The sequence below is a fragment of the Canis lupus genome, chromosome X, assembly GCF_048164855.1.
Source record: "Canis lupus baileyi chromosome X, mCanLup2.hap1, whole genome shotgun sequence".
In the NCBI taxonomy this organism is placed as follows: Eukaryota; Metazoa; Chordata; class Mammalia; order Carnivora; family Canidae; genus Canis; species Canis lupus.
The window spans coordinates 49254934-49280361 of record NC_132876.1 but is presented as its reverse complement, the minus strand read 5'-3'; the positions used below and the strand labels follow the sequence as shown (position 1 = coordinate 49280361).

Here is a 25428-nt window from a genome sequence, read left to right as displayed (position 1 = left end):
AACCTTTTATTCTCTACCCTGCAGCGAAACCGGTCTTAATGGGGCAGCCTGAGTGGCTCAGCGGTTTAGCGCCGCCTTCGGCCCGGGGAGTGCCTTGGAGACTCGGGATCCCTGCATGGGGTCTGCTTCTCCCTCTGCCTGTGTCTCTGCCTCTTTATCTCTGTGTGTCTCTCATGAGTAAATAAAATCTTAAAAAAAAGAAGAAAACGATCTTAAAACAAATCAGATGATATCACTCCCCTGTCTCACACTCCTTCCCACCCTACCTCCCAAAGTTTCATGAGAGTTTCAAGAAACCTTGACTGGTTATTCTATCCCTAGTAACTAGAACCATGCTCTGCTTATAGATGATTATTTATCGAATTAGTGAATTAACTAATGAAGAATGATTCTATTGTGAGAATCCTTAGTTTGGTCACCAGTTTGACTTTTGAACTATGCAGTTTTAACTTAGCACTCACAAAGTGGAGAGCATAAAAGATTAAAAGCAAAATCAAGGAGGGTGCTGAAAAATAAGGAGTGGGAAAAGATAGATTGAATGTATGAGATGGATTAGTTTTGGGCTTGATTATGAAAACTTTAAGAAAACTTGCTGTGTTGCTTTGTACTCTTTTTTTTCCACAAGAAGTCCAGTTCAACTTGTTATGCTGGAGTGTTGTTTCTCCCTTTTTCTTTTTATGGCAAAGGCTTCTGTGAAAGTTAGCCTTTTTTAAAGTATTTTTTTTAGAGTTAGCCTTTTTGTTGCCTGGATTGTTGTCAGGGTTTTGTGTGTGTGTGTGTGTGTGTGTGTGTGTGTGTGTGTGTACATACTGTTTGTATGCTATTCCCAACTAGATAAGGCAGATATGGTTCCTGTATTTACGGAGTAAAAAGGGATGGTTTGCCTATTTAATGGTGACTTGATACTTGTTTCTGTATAGAACTTGTGCAATAATGTCACCTCAAAAGAGAGTTAAGAACTCTCAGGTGCAAAAAAGGACTTCACAAGTTAGTGGTAATTATCCGACTAATCTCTTGGCCTGGGAAGAAAAAGAGGACCTGAATGACTCAAAGTACAGCTTGAAACGTGGACAAAACAATCCAGTGGAAGATTATGGACATGCTGATGATCAAGCAGAAGATGCCCTACAAATAGCAGTGAGATACTTTGAGAAAGGTAAGACAGATAATTTTCCGTATGAAAGTTCTATTTCTGTAAAAATGTCCTCAACTTTTTCTTTTTTAAAATTTTTTCTTTTCTTTTTTTTTTTTTATGAGAGTCACACACACAGAGAGAGAGAGAGACAGAGACATAGGCAGAGGGAGAAGCAGGCTCCATGCACCGGGAGCCCGATGTGGAATTCGATCCCGGGTCTCCAGGATTGCGCCCTGGGCCAAAGGCAGGCGCTAAACCGCTGCACCACCCAGGGATCCCTTTTTTTTTTTTTTTTTTTGAAATTTTTTTCTTTTATTTATTTATTTTTAAAAAAGATTTTATTTATTTATTCATGAGAGATACACAGAGAGAGAGGCAGAGACACAGGCCGAGGGAGAAGCAGGCTCCATGCAGGGGGCCCGACGTGGGACTCCATCCCTGGTCTCCAGGATCACGCCCTGGGCCGAAGGCAGACGCTCCACCACTGAGCCACCCTTTTTCTTTTATTTTAATGATTTTATTTATTCATTCATGAGAGACACACAGAGAGAGGCAGAGACACAGGCAGAGGAAGCAGGCGACTCGCAGGGAGCCCAATGTGGGACTCGATCCTGGATCCCAAGATCATGTCCTGAGCCAAAGGCAAACTCTCAACTGCTAAGTCACCCAGGCTCTGAACTGCTAAGTCACCCAGGCGTCCCTATCTTAGACTTTTTCTTATGGATTTTAAAGGAAAGCATATTTTTGCTCATTCATGCTTTTGTTTATTTAATAGGCATTTATTGAGCACTTCCTAGTATCAGTCAGTATGCCGGGTACTAGGGATACAACAAAGCAAATTCTTGGCAGCGTGGTTTCCAAGATGCTGCACATTGGGATTATCTGAGAATCTTTAAAAAACACTGATGCCTGGCATCTACTCTTAGATATTCTAATTTATTGGCATGGAATGCAGTCTGGCATCAGGATTTTTAAAAGGCTCCCTAGGTGATTCCATTTTGCAGCAAAGTCTGGGAACTACTGTCTTAGTATTGAATTGGCTTATAGTCTCAGTTCAGTGCTTTTAATTAGTTTAGAGCAGAGATGATGACGCCAAGGCATGATTCAGTTTTCCTCACTGAAGGTGCTGTTGCTCTATTGCAGTTAAATATTCTACAATTTTAAAGGCTTTGAAGGGTTTGGGGGAAGGCATTTTTACCATAGAGCTGTTTCTTTTAGGAGCACCTGAGTGGTTCAGTTGGTTAAGCATCGGCTCTCTCTACATCTCAGCTTAGGTCTTGATCTCAGGGTTTTGAGTTCAAGCCCATTGTTGGGCTCTGAGGTGGGTGTGGAGCCTACTTAAAGAAAAAAAAGCAATTTCTTTGAAGTATCCCAAGTTGTAACTGTTGGGGTTGAGGACTGAAAGAATTTTGAAGGTCCCACTATTTATTTTTATTCCTTTTTCCAGGACCTGTTAAAACTTCACAGAATAAAGATAAAATCTTGGAAGAACACTTGAAAACTGTGGAAAATGTGGCTTTGAAGAATGGGTTAGCTCCAGAAGGAATTGACATTCTATTAAATGTGGCACTCAGTGGCAAATTTGGTATGTCAAGGGCATACATTTGTTATCAGTTTGCTATTAGTTTTGCCTTCCAGACTTTGAAATAGATTATTTATTGGAATCAGTTGCAGTTCTTTATTTGTACTAGTCTTTTCATAAATCAATCTGGTAAGATTATAAAATGAGCCTTTCTTGTGTTCAAGCGACCCTTATGGACCAAAAGTTTTTGTGTACATATGCTGAGAATGGTTATCACATATCTTTACAAATAGAATATATAGACTCTTGACACCAAATACATGGGAGTCATTTTTAGTATTTCTCTTAAGCATAGATAAGGCAGCTTAAGAGATCACTAGTCTACTTCATTGCTTTTAGGTTAACTTACCTGTGGCAAGTCCCTTTGGAAACTCCATTCCAGTTTCTATGACCTTAACAGTCAAAATGCTTTTTCTTTTGTGGAAATGCTTCCTTTCCTGTTCTAAGTGCATTTCAAATGGAGGGGAGGAGGTTCTTATAAAGAAAGAACACCTGGCCAGTATTCTTTTTACTTGAGAAGAACCTTTTAACCTACTCCAACCCAAATTCAGATGCGGAAGGTATTTTAGACCTTGAACATCCTCATTTTAAAGTGAGGAAACTGAGACCCAGAGTGGATAGAGACTTATTTTTTTTTAAATATTTTATTTATTTATTCTTAAGAGACACAGAGAGAGAGGGACAGAGACACAGGCAGAAGTATGAGCAGGCTCCATGCAGGGAGCCCAATGTGGGACCCCATCCCAGGACCCCAGGATCATGCCCGCTGAGCCACCCAGGCATCCCTAGAGACTTGTTTAGTGTCGGAGCTAGAACTGGGGAACTCAGATCTCCTGATTCCCCTTCTAGTGTTTAATACCGCACATACTGTTACTGGATTTTCGTTTTTGTTTTTTTTTTAAATAATTAAGACATCCATCAAAACTGGATGCTTTAGGGCAGCCCGGGTGGCTCAGGGGTTTAGCGCCGCCTTCAGCCCCGGGGCGTGATCCTGGAGTCCTGGGATTGAGTCTGCATGGAGCCTGCTTGTCCCTCTGCCTGTGTCTCTGCCTCTCTCTCGCTCTCTGTGTGTCTCTCATGAATAAATAAATAAAATCTTAAAAAAAAAACTGGATGCTTTATATACTATTTCCTGGCCCTTGCATATTAGGTTCCTTTGTGTATACCCTGGCATCATGTTTTGCATGGGTGTGTATTTTAAAGCAACAACACATTACTGGCCAAATTCAAAATATGACTCTCAGGTATTTTATTTCTCTACTTTTACCTGATTAGTTATCTGTTTGTTTTCCTACAAAGTGAAATTTGACCTGATAAAATTTGCTCTTCTTCTATTAGGTGGTTTCAGATTGTTTGGTTCTAGTATCTTTCCAGAACCTATGTTTAACTGATCACTCTCTATTAAGAATTCTCTCTCTTCCCTTCTCCTCTTAAAACATATATGGAATGTACAAGTGTTTTTGATTTTGGAATTTTTCTTTTTTGACATCTCAGAAGTTAATGGTTAAAAGGTTTTCATGATGTTTGCCAGGTCTGTGGCAAATGCATGCCTCAGCCTTGGAAACTTGTGTATAACAATTTAAAAAATAATCTCTGGCTTTCTATTCTAACTTTTCATTTTTCTGTTAAGCTGGAATTGGTGATGTCAAATATGACCTTAATTGTTTTTCTCCTTTTAGTTATTTCTGTGATATATTCCATCACTACTATATCTTTACATGTAGCTCTTCTGATAAATTGAAATTCATATTCAGGGGCAGGTGTGCTTGAAATGTCATAACCAAGTACAAAAAGACTTCAGACAATTTAGAAATTAAAAAGTCGCTTGGAAATAAGTATTGAGTCCGTACTGAATTCACCCTTTGAGTTTGGTACATGTGTGAAGTCTTAGTGGTGAGACTCTAAAACTTTAGAAGAGTTAGGGGATGGGAGTGGGGGAGAAAAGAAAATGAAAACAAGAAACCATAGTGGAATACAGAAATATTTATTCTTACAATTCTTTGCCTGCCATTACAACTTCCTTCCTTCTCCACAGAATGATGGGATAGAAATTGAGATATATGTAGGATGAGTAAATTTACAGATCTAATGTACCACATGATGATTATAGTTAATGATATTGCATTGAATACTGCAGTTTGGAAGAGAGTAGATTTCAGGTGCCCTCACCACACACAAAAAATGGTAACAGTGTGAGAAGATAATATGTAAATCAACATGACTTCAGTAATTATTTCACTATGTATATGTATATCATATCATCATGTTATACATATTAAATATACACATTTTTTATTTAAAAAATAAAATGAGAGTTCCTTACCCTCAGGAAGAAAAAGATGTGTGTAAGATGTTTCTGAGAATGCTACTTGCAGGCAAGTTAAGATCAGTGTTATTTCAGTGAATGAATGTGATCATCATGCTATAATGCATATAAAAGTGTTTTAAGACGTGTAAAAAAATAAAGACACGTGTAAGATGTTTCTAAGAATGCTACTTGCAGAAGTTGAGAACAGTATTAAAGTGAATGGATGTGATCAGCACACTGCAATGCATGTAAAAGGGTGGTTAAAGACCATGGATCCAAGATGTTTTTGAGAATTCTATTTGCAGGAGAAGTTGAAAACTGTTTTTTCAGTGAGCGGTTGTGATCACCACATTATAATGCAAATGACACCATGTTTACATACCAAAACAAATAGATGAGATAGACATTTAATTCTTGAAGCCTTAATAAGCAGAAATTGATACAGGGTGTATACAAAGCTATTTGCAGCATCACTTTTATTATCAGATGGGAGAATACCATAGAAGCCAGAGAATATGATGGAAAGATTGGACCAGGATAGAATAATATTACTGCCAGCTAATTCCAAGAATAGCTATTCTATTCTACTCTCTTCCCCACTTTTTGGGAGGGATGGAGACTACAAATATATTTAATTATTTATTCTTTAATGGAGCAGCTCATGCAAGCTGTCTGTCACTAGCTTTATTTTTTTAAAGATTTTATTTATTTATTTATTTATTATTTATTTATTTATTTATTTATTTATTTATTTGACACAGAGAGAACCAGAAGGGGAATAGCAGGCAGAGAGAGACGGATAAGCAGACTCTTTACTGAGGAAGGAGCCCAATGTGGGGCTCAATCCCAGGACCCTAAGATCATGACCTGAGTCAAAATCAGATGCTTAACCAACTGAGCCCCCCAGGCACCCCTGTTGGAAGCTTTGAATAAGTCAGAATCTATTGTGCCATTAAAAAAAATAGTAACAAAAAATAATTTTGGAGTGCCTGGTTGCTCAATTGGTTAAGTGTCTGACTCTTGGTTTTGGCTTAGGTCATGATCTCAGGGTCCTGGGATTGATCCCTGTGTAGGGCTCTGCTGTCATCAGGGAGTCTACTTGAGTATTTCTCTCCCTCTCCCTCTGCCCCTCCCCCGCTCACAGGTGCTTTCTCTCTCTCTCGGAAACAAATAAATACATCTTTAAAAAATAATCTTTGAAATTTTCCTAGGGCTTTTTTTGAAGTATAATTCACATACCATAGAATTCACTGTCTTAGTTTATTTTTTAATTTATTTTTTAAAATTATTTATTTATTTATTCATGAGAGACACAGAGAGAGAGGGGCAGAGACACAGGCAGAGGGAGAAGCAGGCTCCATGCAGGGATCCCAACATGGGACTCGATCCCGGGTCTCCAGGATCATGCCCTAAGCCGAAGATAGAGGCTCAACCACTGTGGCTCAAGCAGGCATCCCAAATTCACTCTTTTAAAGCATGCAATTCAGGATTTTTTTTAGCATATTCAGAGTTGTACAGCCATCACAACTCTAATTCCTAAATATGTTCATCACCCTGAAAAGAAACCCCATAATCATCCTTCCTTTTTATTTTTTTAAAGATTAAAAAAAATTTTTTTCAAGATTTTATTTATTTATTCATGAGAGACAGAGAGAGAGAGAGAGAGGCAGAGACACAGGCAGAGGGAGAAGCAGGCTCCATGCAGGGAGCCCGATGTGGGACTCGATCCCAGGACTCCAGGATCACGCCCTGGGCTGAAGCCAAATGCCAAACCACTGAGCTACCCAGGGATCCCTCATCCTTCCTTTTTAAATAGAAATATAGGGCCAAAGAATTTGCTGTATAATTTATTTTTTAATTTTTAAAAAATATTTATTTATTTATTTATTCATGAGAGACACATAGAGAGAGAGAGGCAGAGACGTAGGCAGAGGGAGAAGCAGGCTCCATGCAGGGAGTCCGATGTGGGACTCGGTCCTGGGTCTCCGGGATTACGACCTGAGCGGAAGGCAGACACTCAACCACTGAGCCACCCAGGCATCCTTGCTGTATAGTTTATATTAGAACTTAAAGTTAAATTTTCGTTTGAAACTATGTTTTGTAATGATGATAAGAGATAGTCAAATATTATTCACTTTTTTATTGCCTTCAGTCTAAAGTGAGATTTTTAGGACTAAGAGTGAACAATAGTAAAGGAACAATCAAGATTCTAAAATGTAGTTTAATTTGGAGTTTTTCTGCTTTCTAGGGAGTGCTGTAAACACTCGGATATTGAAGTGTATGATTCCAACAACTCTAATATCAGAACATTCTGTGGTTAAGGCAGTCTCCTGGCTTTGTGTTGGCAAGTGTTCTGGTAGCACCAAGGTAATCTTTTTAAACAGTTTGTTGATAAGTCCTTCAGAACCACTTAAGGACTGGCAAGGAAGAGCCACTTATGGAGTAATGGCAGTGACCTTTTGTGCAAAGCCTGTAGTTTTGGAACAATATAGCTTGATGCAAGGATTTTGCTCAAGCAGAAATTTTTACTGTGAAATAAAATCTGTTATCCTACTTTGTGCTAGAAGCTTCGAAAACAGCCCTGAGTGGGGAATTAAGCTCTCCCCTATGCCAGTTATATTTCTCTAAAGATAAGCATTTTTGTCTCTCAATAGGTACTTTTTTATCGTTGGCTGGTTGCAATGTTTGACTTCATTGATCACAAGGAGGAAATTAACTTGCTCTATGGCTTCTTTTTTGCTTCATTGCAAGATGATGCACTGGTAAGTAAAAATTGGACATCATGCATCAATCAAATGGTATGCTCTTATATATTGATGGACCATTTTTGCTTCAAAATGCCACATGATGTATTTTTCCTTATTTTAAAATACCTCAGATATATAGAAAAGTATAAAGTATAACATAATAAACACACTTGCACCTGTCTTTCATATTAACAAATATAACATTTTTACCATATTTGATTTATATCTTTTAAGAAAATAAACATGTTACAGATTGAATTGACTCCACATTGGAGTCTCTGCTAATTTAGAGCAGTGGTTGCCATATTTTCCCTTTAAAACCACTTCAGCACGGTCCTATGGGTCACTTATTCTACATTTTCTTGATTAACACAGCAAAAACCTCATCAGAATTAATGAGAAGGAGAGGATTGCTTTTGATGAGATGCCAGTGGACTGATTTTGATTAAATAGCGTAATTATTCCCATTGAAAACATTAATAACTCTAAGAAATCAATCTACTACCCACCTGGAAGACTTTCAAGGGCCATCAGTAGTTCATATACCATGTGAATCATTCATTTAACCAAATTCCTCTTGCCTTTGGAAAGGAAATTCATTCATTGGTTTCATTTTCAAAAATTGATGTTTTCACTGTGTTTGTTGCATTGTATTAGGTGCTGTAGAAGAATCAAAGTTTTGGGGTGCTGAGTGGTTCTGTTGTTTAAGTGTCAGACTCTTGATCTCAGCTCAGGTCTTGATCTCAGAGTTGTGAGTTCAAGCCCCACATTGGGCTCCACACCGGGTGTGGAGCCTACTTAAAAAAAAGTTTAAAAAAAAAAGTTTAGCAGAGAGTTTCTGCTAAACTATAAACCTGTGATTAGAAAAAGCATCATAAATAAAGTATTTGGGAATCGAGCTTGGCCTTGAAGGTACAATAGGATTTGAGATTTGATGAAAGAAAATAATATATATATTTTAAAGATTTTTATTTATTTATTCATAAGAGACCGAGAGAGAGAGACAGAGACACAGGCAGAGGGAGAAGCAGGCTCCATGCAGAGAGCCTGATGTGGGACTTGATCCCGGGACCTTGGGACCACACTCTGAGCCGAAGGCAGACGCTCAACTGCTGAGCCACCCAAGCATCCTAAGAAAATAGTATCTTATATGACAGGAATATTTCAAGCCAAGTTGTGAGCTGTGTAAATTTTGTTTTCAGAGACCTTAAATAGATGAGACTGACTTAATTACAGTTGTGTCAGGGAGTGATGGAAGGTAAGGCTGAAAAAGTTAGATAAAGGAAAGATTGTAGAGATCTTTGAAGGTGAATTTAAGGAATTTGGACTTTATCCTCTATCCAATGGGGAAAGCACTGATAATTTTTGGGCAGAACATGTTGAAAGCAGAATTATAGAAGTTGTGTTTATTTATTTATTTATTTTAATTTTTTATTTATTTATGATAGTCACACACAGAGAGAGAGAGAGAGAGAGGCAGAGACATAGGCAGAGGGAGAAGCAAGCTCCATGCACCGGGAGCCCGACATGGGATTCGATCCCGGGTCTCCAGGATCGCGCCCTGGGCCAAAGGCAGGCGCCAAACCACTGCGCCACCCAGGGATCCCAGAAGTTGTGTTTAGTAATGCCAAACAATATGAGTAAGCAAAGTGTTAAGAAGAATAGTTAGGAGACTAACATGATAACCCAGATATAACCATCATGAAGTTCTAGACTAGCAATTCTCAAATATGACCTGTGGACCCCTTGAGGCTCCCTGATCCAGGGGTTATGAGAGGTCAGAATTATTTTCATAGCAATATCAAGATTGTTACCTGCTATTTTCATTGAGTTGACATTTGCACTGATGGTGCTAAAGTAACGGTGAATAAAACTGCTGGTGCCTTAGCAAGAATCAGGGCAGTGGGACCACACTGTATTAATGGTCATTTGATTCTTTGCTATAGTAAAAAACAAAAATGTTAGTTTCTCCAATGTCCCAAATGAAGCGGTAAAAATTAATACATTAATTTTATCAAATTTCAACCTTTGAGACATGTCTTTAATATTCTGTGTCATGAAATAGAAAGTACAAATAAATCCGTATACTAAACTGCAGTTGTCCTCAGGAAAAGCACTTGTATCATTGAGTTGTGAGCTAAACTAGCTGCTTTCTTCATGGAATACCATTTTTACTTAAAAGAATGACTGACATATAAACTATGGTTATTCAGACATGGTTATTTGGCAGATGTTTTCTCAAAAATGAAAAGCCAGCCTGTCATTTCAAAGAAAACAACTCACAGTGTTTTTTGCCAATGATAAGGTTTGAGCTTTCAAGTGAAAATTATGAGTATGGGGAAAATTTGTATCTACCACTGTGAACCTGACAGCTTCCCAATACTTAAACTTTTCTGATGAGATTGGTAACAATATAAATGAATGTGACTTTTAGATATTGTATAATGAAATGTGTCAATATTTGGAAGGTTGATATAACTCAATGAACCAATATTTTCCAGATGACCAAGTATGATGTTGTAAAATTATGCACGGCTAAAAGATCCATTCAAAGTGCAAGATATGGGCAGCCCGGGTGTCTCAGTGGTTTAGTGCTGCTTCAGCCTAGGTGTGATCCTGGAGACCAGGGATTGAATCCCACGTCGGGCTCCCTGCATGGAAGCCTGCTTCTCCCTCTGCCTGTGTCTGTTCCTCTCTCTCTCTCTCTGCATGTGTGTCTCTCATGAATAAATAAATAAAATCTTTAAAAAAATAAAAAAATAAAATTCTCAAGTTCTTTAAAAAAAAGTGCAAGATAGATCAATTTTTTAAAAAGATTTTATTTATTTATTCATGAGAGACACAGAGAGAAACAGAGAGGCAGAGACACAGGCAGAGGGAGAAGCAGGCTCCATGCAGAGAGCCGATGTGGGACTCGATCCCGGGTCTCCAGGATCATGCCCTGGGCTGAAGGTGGCGCTAAACCACTGAGCCTCCCAGGCTGCCCAAGATATATCAGTTTTATGTGTATATATATATGTATTTATTTAACACTTTTTCAGCAGACTTTAATTTTTAAACATTTTTTCAATAGTTTTTATATAGCAATGAATTGTATTGGAACAGTACAAAGAGAGTTCATTGGTAAGGCTTCAGATTCTACATTGCAGCTAACCCTTAAGAGACTACTTATCAAGACTAATAAATACTTTATTGAAAAGGCTACTAAAATATTCCTTTTGTTCCAACTACATATCTGTGTGAGCTGGATTTTCTTCATGTACTTCAGTTAAAACAACAGGTTTAGTGCTAAAGTAGGGAATCTAGCTGCATCCAAATTTAAAAAGTTTTTATTTATTTATTCATGAGAGACAGAGAGAGAGAGGCAGAGACAAAGGCAGAGGGAGAAGCAGTCTTCATGCAGGGAGCCTGATGTGGGACTTGATCCCAGGACCCTGGGATCACAGATCACTACCAGAGCCAAAGGCAGACACTCAACCACTGAGCCATCCAGATGCCCCAGCTGTATCCTATTAAGTCAGAAACCTCAAATAGAATTTAGAAATATAAAATTATGTCACTCTAGTCATTTTTGGGAAAACATAGTTGTTTTTCATAAGATATGTCATTTATGTTAATATGTAATGGCTTTATTTTTTAATGGATTAATAAACATTTTTAAGTTTCTCAGTTTTAATTTCTAATATGGTAAATATCTAGATATAATCCAGATAAACAAAAGCTCTTTGGGATCCTCTAATTTTAAGACTGTAAAGAGTCTCGAGACCAAAAAGTTTGAGAATTACTGTCCTAGTCTAAGGAGGTGGCAGTGGGAATGAAAAAATAATAATTTATTCATAGACACAGAGACAGAGGCAGAGACATAGGCAGAGGGAGAAGCAGGCTCCATGCAGGGAGCCCGATATGGGACTTGATCCCAGGTCTCCAGGATCACACCCCAGGCTGCAGGCAGCGCCAAACCGCTGCGCCACTGGGGCTGCCCAGATGATCCCAATTTTGTTGGCAACATCCAAAGAAAGCATGATAGTCAGGAGCCAGTCGAACATATGCTTTCTTCTCTCCATCAGGCCTGATCAAGGTGTTGATCTTGGCCACATCAATGTCATAGAGCTTCTTCACAGCCTGTTTGATCTGGTGCTTATTGGCCTTGAAATTCACGATGAATACAAGTGTGTTGTTGTCTTCTATTTTCTTCATGGCTGACTCCATAGTCGGGGGAACTTGATGATGGCATAGTGATCATGCTTGTTTCTCCTGGGGGCTCTCTTTCGAGGATATTTGGACTGCCTTCAGAGACGCAGGGTCTTGGGTCGTGGGAATGTAGGTGACGTGCAGATCTTCTGTTTTTTGGGACTGTGCACGCCTTTCAGCACCACTTTCTTAGCTTTCAAAGCCTTTGCTTTAGCTTCGGTTTCGGGAGGGGCAGGGGCTTCCTTCTTTGCCTTTGGCGCCATCTTCGTGAAAGGGCTAGATTTTATTTTTAAATCCTGTTTTATGCTTTTTTCTTTAACCTGAAGAATTAGTTTATTTACATAAACTACATATGATTATACATATAATAGGAGTAAATTCAATTATCTTTTTTTGAGCTTTCTAAATGATCTACTGTTTTCCCTTCTTTCTCTCATTTTGGATTGATTGTGGTTTTCCTCCTATTTTTGTTTGAAAGTTAGTTATACATTCTGTGTATGTTCTTTTAGGTGTTATTGTACCTATTTTTAACATGCATATTTAGTGTAAAAATGTACAACAGTGTCACTCGTCTTACTATTTTTCTTTTGGCAAATATAGTTATTTTTCATAGAATATGTCATTTATGTTACCATGTAATGGTATATTATTATTTTTTTTACTTTATTTTTTATTTTTTTTAAGATTTTATTTATTTATTCATGAGAGACACACAGAGAAGAGAGAGAGGCAGAGACACAGGCAGAGGGAGAAGCAGGCTCCATGCAGGGAGCCTGACGTGGGACTCGATCCCGGGTCTCCAGGATCACGCCCTGGGATGAAGGCAGGTGCTAAACCGCTGAGCCACCCGGGCTGCCCTGGTATATTATTTTTTAATGAATTAATAAGCATTTAAAATTTTCTCAGTTTTATTTTATTTATTTAAGGTTTTTATTTATTTATTTGCGACAGAGTGACAGAGAGCACAAACAGATAGAGGGGCAAAGGGAGAGGGAGAATCAGGCTCCCCACTGAGCAGAGAGCCCAATATGGGGCTCTATCCAGGACCTTGGAATCATGACCTGAGCTGAAGGCAGACGCTTAACTGACTGAGCCACCCAGGCGCCCCTCAGTTTTAATTGCCAATATGGTTTTTCTTAGAGTCTAAAGGTAACCAGTATCTTTACCTTCTTCTTAAATGAGGCGAAGACCTTAGAATGCTTTAGCTCTGATCATAGCCCTCCTAGATTATATACTATTATCTGGTTTTAGTTCTAGCTTGTTCTTCTCCATTCTTCACATACATGTGAAGTAGGCATTGTTTTTATCTTCACAGTTGACTTTTGTTGTTGTTGTTGTTGTTGTTAAAGATTTTATTTATTCAGAGACATATGAGACAGAGAGAGAGAGAGGCAGAGACACAGGTAGAGGGAAGAGAAGCAGGCTCCGTGCAAGGCAGACCCTCAACCGCTGAGCCACCCAGGCATCCCAAACATTTGTTTGAATTTGCCCACATAGGGGCACTTGATGGGATGAGCACTGGGTGTTATGCTATATGTTGGCAAATTGAACTCCAATAAAAAAAAAAATTTGCCCACATACTTACCTCATGTTCACCATTTGTTTTTGCATCTCAGACCTCCAATCTGAGATCATTTTCCTGTGTAGAAATGTATCCTTTAGAATATTCTTTCAGTGAGAATCTTTTGATAGTAAATTGTCTTTGTTTGAAAATGTCTTTACATTGCTCTTGTTCTTGAAAGTTGGTTTTGCTGTGTGTAGAACTAGGGTAACAGTTAAATTCTCTCAGGACATTGACAGTATTCCATTGGCTCCTTTCCATTGCTGAGTCAGTCTAATTGTAATCTGTCATTTCTTCTTTTCACTTTGGATAAGTTTTTTTTTTAAAGATTTTATTTATTCATTCATGAGAGACACACAGAGAGAGGCAGAGACACAGGCAGAGAGAGAAGCAGGCTCCATGCAGGGAGCCTGATGTGGGACTCAATCCCGGGACTCCAGGATCATGCCCTGGGCCGAGGGCAGATGCTCAACCGTTGAGCCACCCACGCATCCCACACTTTATATACTTTTAAAGAAGAGTTTTATTGAGATATAATTCACATATCATACAGTCTACCCACTCAAGGCATACAATTCACTGGTTTTTAGTATGTTCACAGATATGTGCAACCATGAGAATAGTCAATTTTAGGACATTTTCATCACCTCAAAAATCCCATACCTATTAGCATTCCCCCATCTTCCTATTCAGGGATTCCTCAATAATTCCTTTTTAAAAAAATATTTTATTTATATATCCATAAGAGAGGCAGAGGGAGAAGCAGGCTCCATGCAGGGAGCCTGACATGGGACTCGATCCCAGGACCCCAGGATCATGCCCTGGGCCAAAGGTGGTGCCAAACCGCTGAGCCACCCGGGCTGCCCACCTCAATAATTCCTAATCAATTTTTTGTCTTTAAAGTTTTGTCTATTTTTGGGACACCTGGGTGGCTCAGCGGTTAAGCGCCTGCCTTCGGTCCAGGGCGTGATCCTGGAGTCCTGGGATTGAGTCCCGTATCGGGCTCCCTGCATGGAGCCTGCTTCTCTCTCCACCTATGTCTCTGCCTCTTTCTCTCTCTCTCTCTCTGTGTCTCTCATGAATAAGTAAATAAAGTTTTGCCTATTTTTAAATCTATTTTCTGTTTTCAGAGATGTGCCTATTCTGGACATCTCATATAAATGAAATCCTATATGGTCTTTTATGATTGGCTTCTTTTACTTAGCATAATGTTTTCAAGGTTTATCCATATTGTAGCACATGTCAGTGCTTCATTTTTTAACCTGTTATATTTTTTCATAACTTAAAATTTACCACTTTAATTATTTTTAAGTGTATAATTCATTAGCATTAATTGTGTCACTACTGTTTCCAAAATTTTTTCTTTATCCTAAATGGAAACTCTACTCATTAAACAGTAACTACACATTCCTCCTCCCTCGAAGCCTCTGGTAACTGATAATCTACTTTATGTCTCTGAATTTGCTAATTCTAGGTGCCTCCTATAAGTGGAATCATACAATTTTTGTATCTGGTTTCTTTCACTTAGTGTAATGTCTTAAAGTTTCATCCAACTTATAGCATGTGTCAGATTTTCATTAATTTTTATGACTGGATAATACTCCATTGTATGTATATACCACATTTTCTTCATCTGTTCACTCATTGATGGACTCTTGGGTTGTTTCCACCTTTTGGCTAACGTGAATAATGCTGCAATGAATATTGGCATATAAGTAACTGTTCAAGTCCCTGCTTTCAGTTCTTTTGTATATATATCTAGGAGTGGAGTTGCTGTATTATATATTAATTCTATGCTTAGAATTTTGAGGACTCGCCAAACTGTTTTCTACAGTTTGGACCTTTTTATGTTCCCACTAGCAGTGTATGAGGGTTCCAGTTTCTTTTTTTTTTTTAAGTTTTATTTATTTATGATAGTCACAGAGAGAGAGAGAGAGAGAGAGAGAGAGAGGCAGAGACATAGGCAGAGGGAGAAACAGGCTCCATGCACCAGGAGCCTGACGTGGGATTCGATCCCGGGTCTCCAGGATCACGCCCTGGGCCAAAGGCAGGCGCCAAACCGCTGCGCCACCCAGGGATCCCAGGGTTCCAGTTTCATCACATCCTCACGAACACATGTTATTTGTCTGACTTTTGGACTACAGCAATCCTACTGGATGTAAAGTGGTATTTCATTTTGGTTTTTGTTTGCATTTCTCTAATGATTAGTGGTGTTGAACATCTTTTCATGTGCTAATTGGCCATTTATGTATCTTTTTTGGAGAAATCCTTTGCCAATTTTTTAAATTGGGTTATCTTTTTATTACTGGGTTGTAAACGTTCTTTCTGTATTTTTGGTACAAATCTCCAATCTGGTTTTTCTGGGAAGTACAACTAAGGTAGAAGCACTCTAAATTTTTCACTTGAGGTTTTCCAGGTCATACCACTAGTGTAAGTTCAAGCTGCAGACCTATATAGGACTGTGGTTTGTGGTTGCATATTCTTTGGAGAGGCTTTATTTTCCTTTCATCCAAATTCAAGACTAAAACAGACAAGTTTACTTGCTGTCCCCTTCAGCACAGTGGGGTTTGTTTTTATTTCATATCCATACACTTAAGATGTAGCTCTTGAAGTTCTGAGGTTTTTAAAATATTTAATTTATTTATTTGATAGAGAGAGAGAGAGAGAGAAAGAGCCTGAGCAGGGGAAGGGGGGTCAGGGGAGAGGAGAGGGAGTAGGAGAAGCAGGCTCCCTACTGAGCAGGGAGCCTGATGTGAGGCTTGATCCCAGGACCCTGAGATCATGACCCAAGCTGAAGGCAGTCACTTAACAGCCACCCAGGTACCTCTATTCCCAGTTTTCTAATGGATCCCTTGCATAGTCCATACTTTGAGTGGGCCCTCAGCTTTACCATCTCCTACCTGGTTCCTACCTCCCTTTGTAGCTATTAAAGTTATAAGTTCAAGATTTTTAAGGTTTGGCAGAAATCTTGGGGAGAGAGCTTGTTCAGTATTCAATGTTTCCTCTTAAACTTTGTTTTTGGGAATTGCAGTTTCTTTGCTTTCATGCCAGCTCAGAAATGTACTTAAACAGCTGGATACAACGTAAGGAAACATTGTTGAGTTGGCAAGAAAGCAGGCAGGATCATTCAGGGTATCTAATATATAATGTTTCTATGAATGGTAATCAGGTTATTGGAATTAAGGTCAATAAGCTTTAAGGCCAAGATGATTTGTTGATGTAAACATTAAAATCTTCTGGCATGTTATTGGGAATACTGTTGGAGTGGAAGACTGAATCAGATGCCTAAGTCTTCTGTGAACTTTTGGAAGTTAATAAGAGGTTAGTAGTGAATATAGGTAAGTTGGAGATAGTGAGGTTGGATGAACTAAATGTCAAGGAAGTCTCTGTACAAGAATGAAAGAGTAGTACCTTGAAGTAACAAGATAAAGTAAGAATGCTCATCCCTCTTGCTTTCTCTGTGGTACACAGGAGTGGATGAATAATTAGTATGACTCCCCCTTACCTTTGACCTCTCTCTTAACCTTATATTGTTTTTATTCATAAACCAACCAAATTGTAAAATAAATGAATTCTATGTTTAAACATACTTTGTAAAAAGTTAAAAATACTAAAACATGCTTTCCCCTTTCTTGTAATAGCTTAATAGACTGAGACTGAATTCTTCCAGGCAGGAGCTGAGCCTTTTACAAACCGACAATTTAGTAACACTGTTCATAGCACATAGAATGTAAACTTGATAAGAACAGGCTTTTTTGGTCTGTTTTGGACACTGCTCAATAAATATTTGTTTCATGAATGAATGAGTGAATGAATAGAAGGTACTCATAAATATTTGTCAAATCAATTGCAGTATACTTGAGTAGTTTCATATTGATGGGTTTCTTGCTCATCTTGGCAAGAGGGAAGGGGATCTACTTTTTTTTTCCTTTTTCTGTCTCTCTCTTTTTTTTTTTAAAGATTTTATCCATTCATAAGAGACACACAGAGAGAGGCAGAGACATAGGCAGAGGGAGAAGCAGGCTCCTCACAGGGAGCCTGATATGGGACTTGATCCCCAGACCTCAGGATCACAACCTGAGCCAAAGGCAGATGCTCAACCACTGAGCCACCCAGGCGCCCCTCCCTTTTTCTGTCTCTTAAAAATATTTATTGAAGTATGATATATGTAGAGAAAATAACCTATATCATAAGTGATGAGCTCAATTAATTTTCATAAACTGACCAAATTTGTGTAAATATCACCCAGATCAAGAAATAAGGAACCTAACTTTTAAAATCATTACTTCAACAAGTCATTTTCATATAATTTGATGGGAGCCTGACTCCTTAGTGACTCAAGTGGCAAGTGGTTACTATTTGTCAGAAAGGCATTTGTAAAATCTTAGATACATAAGAGTTTTTCCTTTCTAGATGTGATTAAAAGAGAATATCAGATCTACTATTATGCTGGGGCCTAGAGCAAGTGATTGTGTGACGCTCATTTTATACCCAGCATGACAAATTGTGTTGCTAATAGTTTATATCCTAGGGATGTGAGGTGCTGAATTTTTTACTGAAAGTTACTGTACTTTGTGTAGGATATATCAGACTTGGTCATAGTATGTCTTCTTTCCTTAAAAAAAAAATCCTATATCTAAATTCATACTTCTTAAAAGTATGTCCAGAATCTGAACCTATTTCTTTTTTTTTTTTTTTTTTATTGGTGTTCAATTTACTAACATACAGAATAACACCCAGTGCCCGTCACCCATTCACTCCCACCCCCCGCCCTCCTCCCCTTCTACCACCCCTAGTTCGTTTCCCAGAGTTAGCAGTCTTTACGTTCTGTCTCCCTTTCTGATATTTCCCACACATTTCTTCTCCCTTCCCTTATTTTCCCTTTCACTATTATTTATATTCCCCAAATGAATGAGAACATATAATGTTTGTCCTTCTCCGACTGACTTACTTCACTCAGCATAATACCCTCCAGTTCCATCCACGTTGAAGCAAATGGTGGGTATTTGTCATTTCTAATAGCTGAGTAATATTCCATTGTATACATAAACCACATCTTCTTTATCCATTCATCTTTCGTTGGACACCGAGGCTCCTTCCACAGTTTGGCTATCGTGGCCATTGCTGCTAGAAACATCGGGGTGCAGGTGTCCCGGCGTTTCATTGCATTTGTATCTTTGGGGTAAATCCCCAACAGTGCAATTGCTGGGTCGTAGGGCAGGTCTATTTTTAACTGTTTGAGGAACCTCCACACAGTTTTCCAGAGTGGCTGCACCAGTTCACATTCCCACCAACAGTGTAAGAGGGTTCCCTTTTCTCCGCATCCTCTCCAACATTTGTTGTTTCCTGCCTTGTTAATTTTCCCCATTCTCACTGGTGTGAGGTGGTATCTCATTGTGGTTTTTTTTTTTTTTTTTTTTTTTTTTTTTTTTTTTTTTTCATTGTGGTTTTGATTTGTATTTCCCTGATGGCAAGTGATGCAGAGCATTTTCTCATATGCATGTTGGCCATGTCTATGTCTTCCTCTGTGAGATTTCTGTTCATGTCTTTTGCCCATTTCATGATTGGATTGTTTGTTTCTTTGGTGTTGAGTTTAATAAGTTCTTTATAGATCTTGGAAACTAGCCCTTTGTCTGATATGTCATTTGCAAATATCTTCTCCCATTCTGTAGGTTGTCTTTGAGTTTTGTGGACTGTATCCTTTGCTGTGCAAAAGCTTCTTATCTTGATGAAGTCCCAATAGTTCATTTTTGCTTTTGTTTCTTTTGCCTTCGTGGATGTATCTTTGAACCTATTTCTAAGTAGAGGATAGGCAATATGGAATGCTATACATTAGACTTTACAGTTTAGATTCATGATTACCAAATACAAATTTGTTTAGAGAAAATCTTTGCTTTTGTCTTATCTAGTTCCATTGCATAATTTACTTTTTTGATTTCCTAATATTTGAAGCAAGTGTTGGCAAATTTTTTTGTAAAGTGCCAGGTACTAAATATTTAGGTGTAAGGGCCATACTGTCTCTCTCACAACTGCTCACTCTGCTGGTGTACTGTGAAAGCAGCTATAGACAATATATAAACAAATGACTGTGGCAGTGTTCCAATAAAAGTTTATTTATAATAACCAGTGGTGAGCTAGATTTGACTTGCAGGTTGTTGTTTACTCATCTCTGTGATAGATTATTTCCTTGTTCGATAAACAGATGTTCTTAATTTAATGATTTCCAATTTATGGAGTCTTTTTCTTTTATGTTTTATTTTGTGGCTATAATTTTATTTTCTTTTCTGAAAGAAAAAAAAAATGCCACTCTCTGGCATAAAGATTTTCTCCTATGGTTTCTTCTAGAACAGGTTGTGGCAAACTTTCCTGTAAAGGGCCAGATAGTAAATATTTTAGGGTATGTGCGCCATAAAGTCTCTGTCAGAACTACTCAGCTCTGCTATTGTAGTGAGAAAGCAGCTATAAATAATTCATAAATGAATGTGCATGGCTATGTTCTAATAAAGCTTGATTTACTAAAACATATGAACTATAGTTTGCTGATCCCTGGTCTAGAATAAAACCTGAACAAGTGGACCCTCAAAATGAGATGGTATAAAGGAACCATTCATTCAATAACTTCTGTAACAAATTTATTGAGTGTATGCTATTTGCTAAACAGAGCTAAGTGGTTAATTAAATTGTGGTATGTCCACTCCTTAGAATATTAAGATCATTGAACATGATCATTTGAAGACCAAACAACATGGGAAAATGATTTTAAGTGGGGAATCAAGATAAAAGTTTTAAGTTTGTATCTTAATAAATATGGACTGGAAAGAAGACATGAATTTTTGTTAGGTAGGAGGATCTTTTTCTGTTTTTCTTTTTTTTTTCTTTTTCTGTTTTTCAAATTGTCTGCAGTGTTTCTGTATTCCAAAAGTACTTAAAAATGGTATAATGAGATACCAATTAACACTATTGGTTTTTACTACTATTTTGTAATATGAAAAAGGAAAGCTTTAGAACTATTGTTCAATGAAATCCTTTTTACTTTTAATCAGTGTAAGATTGACATTCGAGGAAAATGTGTTGCCACTCTGTTCAAGATATATTGTCATTTCTCTTTTAAAAATTTTATATTTTAACAGTGCCCTTATGCCTGCCATTTGTTATATTTACTTACCAAAAAAGAGAATGGTGAGTATTTTATTCCAGTTGTATTACAATTATTCTGTGGAATTAGCATTTGTATTGGCCTTTATAAAGCTAACTAGTAGATTTAGTTCTATGACAAGATTTTGTGGGACTTGTTTGTTAATACTTTTATCTTAGAGCATCTGCTTACTCTTTTAACTGAACAAGATGTTTATATTTTTGGTGTGTTGTAAGAAGATGCTTGTATGAGCCACATGATTCGTTTTAATTCTGAACCCCATTCATTGTACTTTTCTTTACCTTTTCTAGTCAAACCATTTCGTGTGAGAAAACTGCTTGATCTTCAGGCCAAAATGGTGAGTACTGAAAAGCCCTAAAATTGGTACTTTGGGTTAGGTACCGAACTGGGCTTTGGGGATATAAAATTAAATGAGTCATGATCTTCAAAGAACTTACTGTCTGGGGAGCTTAGTCAATAAAATAAAAAATCAGAATAAGACTGGGGTCAAGGAGGAGTGATGATGCTTGAGAGAAATTTTAAGAGATTAATAGGAATTGCCTGGGCCAAGAAGGAAGAGAAGGGTACCTTGGCAGAGGGAACAGCATAAGCAAAGACATGTAGATGGCAAACAGCAAAACTGTTTAGGGAACTGGGTTGCTAAGGCTAGAAACTAAGTGTTGAGGAGTAGTCAAAACTACCACTCTATTAAAGTAAAATGGCTGGTTTGTGTTTTTGGTTATATTTTTGTGGATGTGATCTAGGAAAGCATTCCTTTCTGGACACATAAACTTCAGTATATTCTCTGACCATTATCTCTGTCCTTACAGTTCTCTTGTATTGTTATTTCTACTAACTTGTCTGGTAATAGAAGTCTGTGTAGCTTTGGATATAAAACAATAGGAAGTTATAGTGTCTATTCTAACTGCTGAAGCCCTTCATGATTTACCTAAAAGCATTCAAATTTAATGAAAAACACAAACACATATGCACATTCATGCTTCTCCAGTGTGAGGTTTCCTGTTAGTACAATTCAATGATTGTTCTTGTTTTACAACTCTGTTTTGGTTCTATCAGTTCAATATCTTCTCTTAGTTTTCTGAAGATATTAATGATCATGTTTCTGTCCAAATGGAGTTTTATTTCACCATAATATAAATTGTGAAAAAGTACATTTTCCCACATTAACAGCAAAGCCTTTCAAAGGAATACGAAAATTCTTAGCATAAATAAGATCTTACTGATTTGTATTAACTGAAACAACAGCATATGTTCAAGTTTAGAGAATGATTTAGTACATGATTGTATAAAAATTTTATTTTATCTTTATTTATTTAGTATACAAAATTAGTTTTTAGTATAAAAAATTTAAATACAGACATTAAATGTATGGCTTCATTGATAACAGTTTAAATAGTACATTATTAAATTATTCCATTATCAATGCCTATTTATATATACATATTTTTATTTTATTTTATTATTTTTTTGTATATTTTTTTATTGGAGTTCAATTTGCCAACATAGCATAACACCCAGTGCTCATCCCATCAAGTGCCCCCCTCAGTGCCTGTCACCCAGTCACCCTATACCCCCACCCACCTCCCCTTTCACTACCCCTTGTTCATTTCCCAGAGTTAGGAGTCTCTCATGTTCTGTCATCCTCACTGATATTTTCACTCCTTTCCCCTTTATTCCCTTTCACTATTTTTTATATTCCCCAAATGAATGAGACCATATAATGTTTGTCCTTCTCTGATTGACTTATTTCACTCAGCATAATACCCTCCAGTTCCATCCTCGTTGAAGCAAATGGTGGGTATTTGTCGTTTCTATTGGCTGAGTAATATTCCATTATATACATAGATCACATCTTTTTTATCCATCCGTCTTTCGATGGACACCGAGGCTCCTTCCACAGTTTGGCTATTGTGGACATTGCTGCTGTAAACATTGGGGTGCAGATGTCCTGCCATTTCACTGCATCTGTATCTTTGACAATGCCCATTTATAAAGATGTATTATTTTTTTAAGATTTTTTTAATTCATTTGAACGAGAAAGCGTGTGAAAGAGTGAAAGCATGAGCAGGCAGGAGGGGCAGAGGGAGCAAGAGAAGCAGATTCCCCACTGAGCAGGGAGCCTGCCTTGGGGTTCAGTCCTAGGACCCTGGTATTATAACCTGAGCCGAAGGCAGACATTTAACCGACTGAGCTACCCAGGTGCCCCCATAAAGATGCATTTGTAGGGATCCCTGGGTGGTGCAGCAGTTTGGTGCCTGCCTTTGGCCCAGGGTGTGATCCTGGAGACCTGGGATCGAATCCCACATCGGGCTCCTGGTGCATGGAGCCTGCTTCTCCCTCTGCCTGTGTCTCTGCCTCTCTCTTTCTCTGTGACTATCAATAAGTAAGTAAGTAAGTAAGTAAGTAAATAAATAAATAAATAAATAAATAAATAAATAAAATTAAATAAAAAAAAAGATGCATTTATATTTGTTTTTGATTAGCTGAATTTTGGTCAAGTCCAGCATAGTGGAAGGCATACACCAAGAAGGCATAGTGTGCTCACATGTAACCCAACATGTATAATGGTAACAGGCATAATCTGCATGTTGGAACAAATAAATTGAATATATGAAATTCTGACACCTGCAAAGGCATGTATCCCCTCTATACATCCATGAAGAAAATAAAATACAGAAACTGTCTTTCTGGTGGCAACCATGAATGATGGGAAATGGAGCAGGCATGTTGTTGTCATATATACACCAGGCACTGTTAGACCAGTCTTTGGAACAGAGTTGGGGAGTTAGGTCTTGTCTGAGGGTTGATAAGGATGGTTTCTAGAATTTTCTCCTCTGCTAGGCATGAGCCTATCTGACTTGGACTATGGTTTTTCCCTATTTCCAGCTTTGTCTCTGTTTCCTCAGAGTTCCTTTCTTTAGTTAGTTTTGGTCTTTCACAGTAGAGGCTTTTCTCAAATGCCTGGCAAACCTTGTTTGTCCGTATTTAATAGGAAAGAACTAAAATGGTGATTGGAAACTTTTGCATGTGAGCAGGACTTGTTCATTGTTGGATCTTGATGTTTTGTTGGGAAGCCTCACAGATGGCTATGTCACTTTTCCCAGAGAGAAATTCTCTTGTCTTCTGCCTAGGGGGTTGTATTGGGCTTCTCTAGAGAAATGGAACCAATAGGATGTGTGTATAGATAAATAGAAAGATATTTATTCATTTTTTTAAAAGATTTTATTTATTTATTCATGAGAGACACACACAGAGAGAGAGAGAGAGAGAGAGAGAGGCAGAGACACAGGCAGAGGGAGAGAGAGAGAGAGAGAGGAGAGAGGCAGAGACACAGGCAGAGGGAGAAGCAGGCTCCATGCAGGGAGCCTGATGTGGAACTCTATCCTGGGTCTCCAGGATCAGGCCCTGGGCTGAAGGCAGCGCTAAACCGCTGAGCCACCCGGGCTGCCCTAGAAAGATATTTATTATAAGGAATTGACTTGCATGATTATGAAGCTAGCAAGTTTATAATCGGGGGAGCTGGCAGGTTGGAGACCTTGGAGAGCTGATGTTTCACTTTAAGTCCAAAGGCAGTCTGCTGTAGAACCAGAAAGAGCTGCTGTTACAGATAAAGTCTTGTAGGTAGGCTGCTGGAGAATTCTCTCCTGCTTTGGAGGAGGCTGGTCTTTTTGTTTTATGAGAGCCTTCAACGGATTGAATGAGGGCCATCCACATTATGGAGGGTAGTCTATTCAAAGTCCACCAATTTAAATGTTAATCTCATCTAAAACACTCTCACAGAAGCACCCAAAATAATGTTGGACTAAATATCTGGGCACTCTGTGGCCCAGCCAACTTGACACATAAAATTAACCATCATGGGTTATAAACTTGGCTACTAGCACTCTGGGATATAAGCAGTGAAAGGGGGTAAGGAAGGGTCCTGGTACCCTTCCTCAGCTGTGCCTGTTGTCTAAACTCAGTTTCATCTTCAAAAGTAAAACCTTCATGTTAGTGTGGTGAAGGAATTTGGGGCTCTAACTGCTTCTTACGTAGGTTTTCAACCAATCCTGTTTTTTGTCCTTCTTGTAGTTCTGCTACCTCCACTTTTCAGAGGTATCTGGTCCCTCAAATTCCTGAGCCTTTTAGAGAATTCTCAAACATGAATCTGCTGCTTTTAAGCCTTTTTCTGTTGCTACCTTAGGTTTTATTTTCTGTTTTGTTAAGTTGGTTACTATTTGTCCAGTTTTGTTCTGGGTTCCAAAATCTTATTGGGATCTCTCATTTGTTGTTGTGTCCTCACTTATTCATTTGAACTTGTGCTTTATGCCTTTTTTATGCTTTTACTTTTCAGTGGGGCTTTGAGGGGACCCAGAGTTATATATGTTCAATATGCCATGTTTAACTGGCATTCTTTTTAAAAAAGAAAAGAGTGTTAACTTTTTAACAACCAAGATATGTTTAGTTAACTAGACAATAAGTTCTAAAGGTCTCTCCTCTACTAAATATTTGCTCTATCAAAAAACATTCCAACTCAAAGCAATCACTGATACTAATTGACAATGAGTACAGCGATTGGAAGATTTAAGATTTAATAAATCTTAAAAAAAGGAATACTGTATTTCTAAGTTCCATTTTCTGCCTTTAGAAATTTTTTTTAAAGATTTTATTTATTTATTCATGAGAGACACAGAGAGAGAGAGGAGCAGAGACACAGGCAGAGGGAGAAGCAGGCTCCATGCAGGGAGCTCGATGTGGGACTCAATCCT

General features: G+C 38.1%; 1 protein-coding gene across 3 annotated transcripts in view; it reads left to right on the top strand.

The window, feature by feature from the left end:
- Positions 1 to 25428, top strand: part of CENPI (centromere protein I) — an 80481-nt gene that overhangs the window by 914 nt on the left and 54139 nt on the right. For all 3 annotated transcript variants that reach the window (XM_072815229.1, XM_072815230.1, XM_072815232.1), the window contains exons 2-7: positions 921 to 1156; positions 2583 to 2720; positions 7274 to 7392; positions 7680 to 7787; positions 20655 to 20703; positions 20971 to 21017. In XM_072815229.1, coding sequence (XP_072671330.1) covers positions 934 to 1156; positions 2583 to 2720; positions 7274 to 7392; positions 7680 to 7787; positions 20655 to 20703; positions 20971 to 21017 — 684 coding nt within the window. In that variant the 5' untranslated portion in view covers positions 921 to 933. The remainder of the gene's footprint in view (positions 1 to 920; positions 1157 to 2582; positions 2721 to 7273; positions 7393 to 7679; positions 7788 to 20654; positions 20704 to 20970; positions 21018 to 25428) is intronic.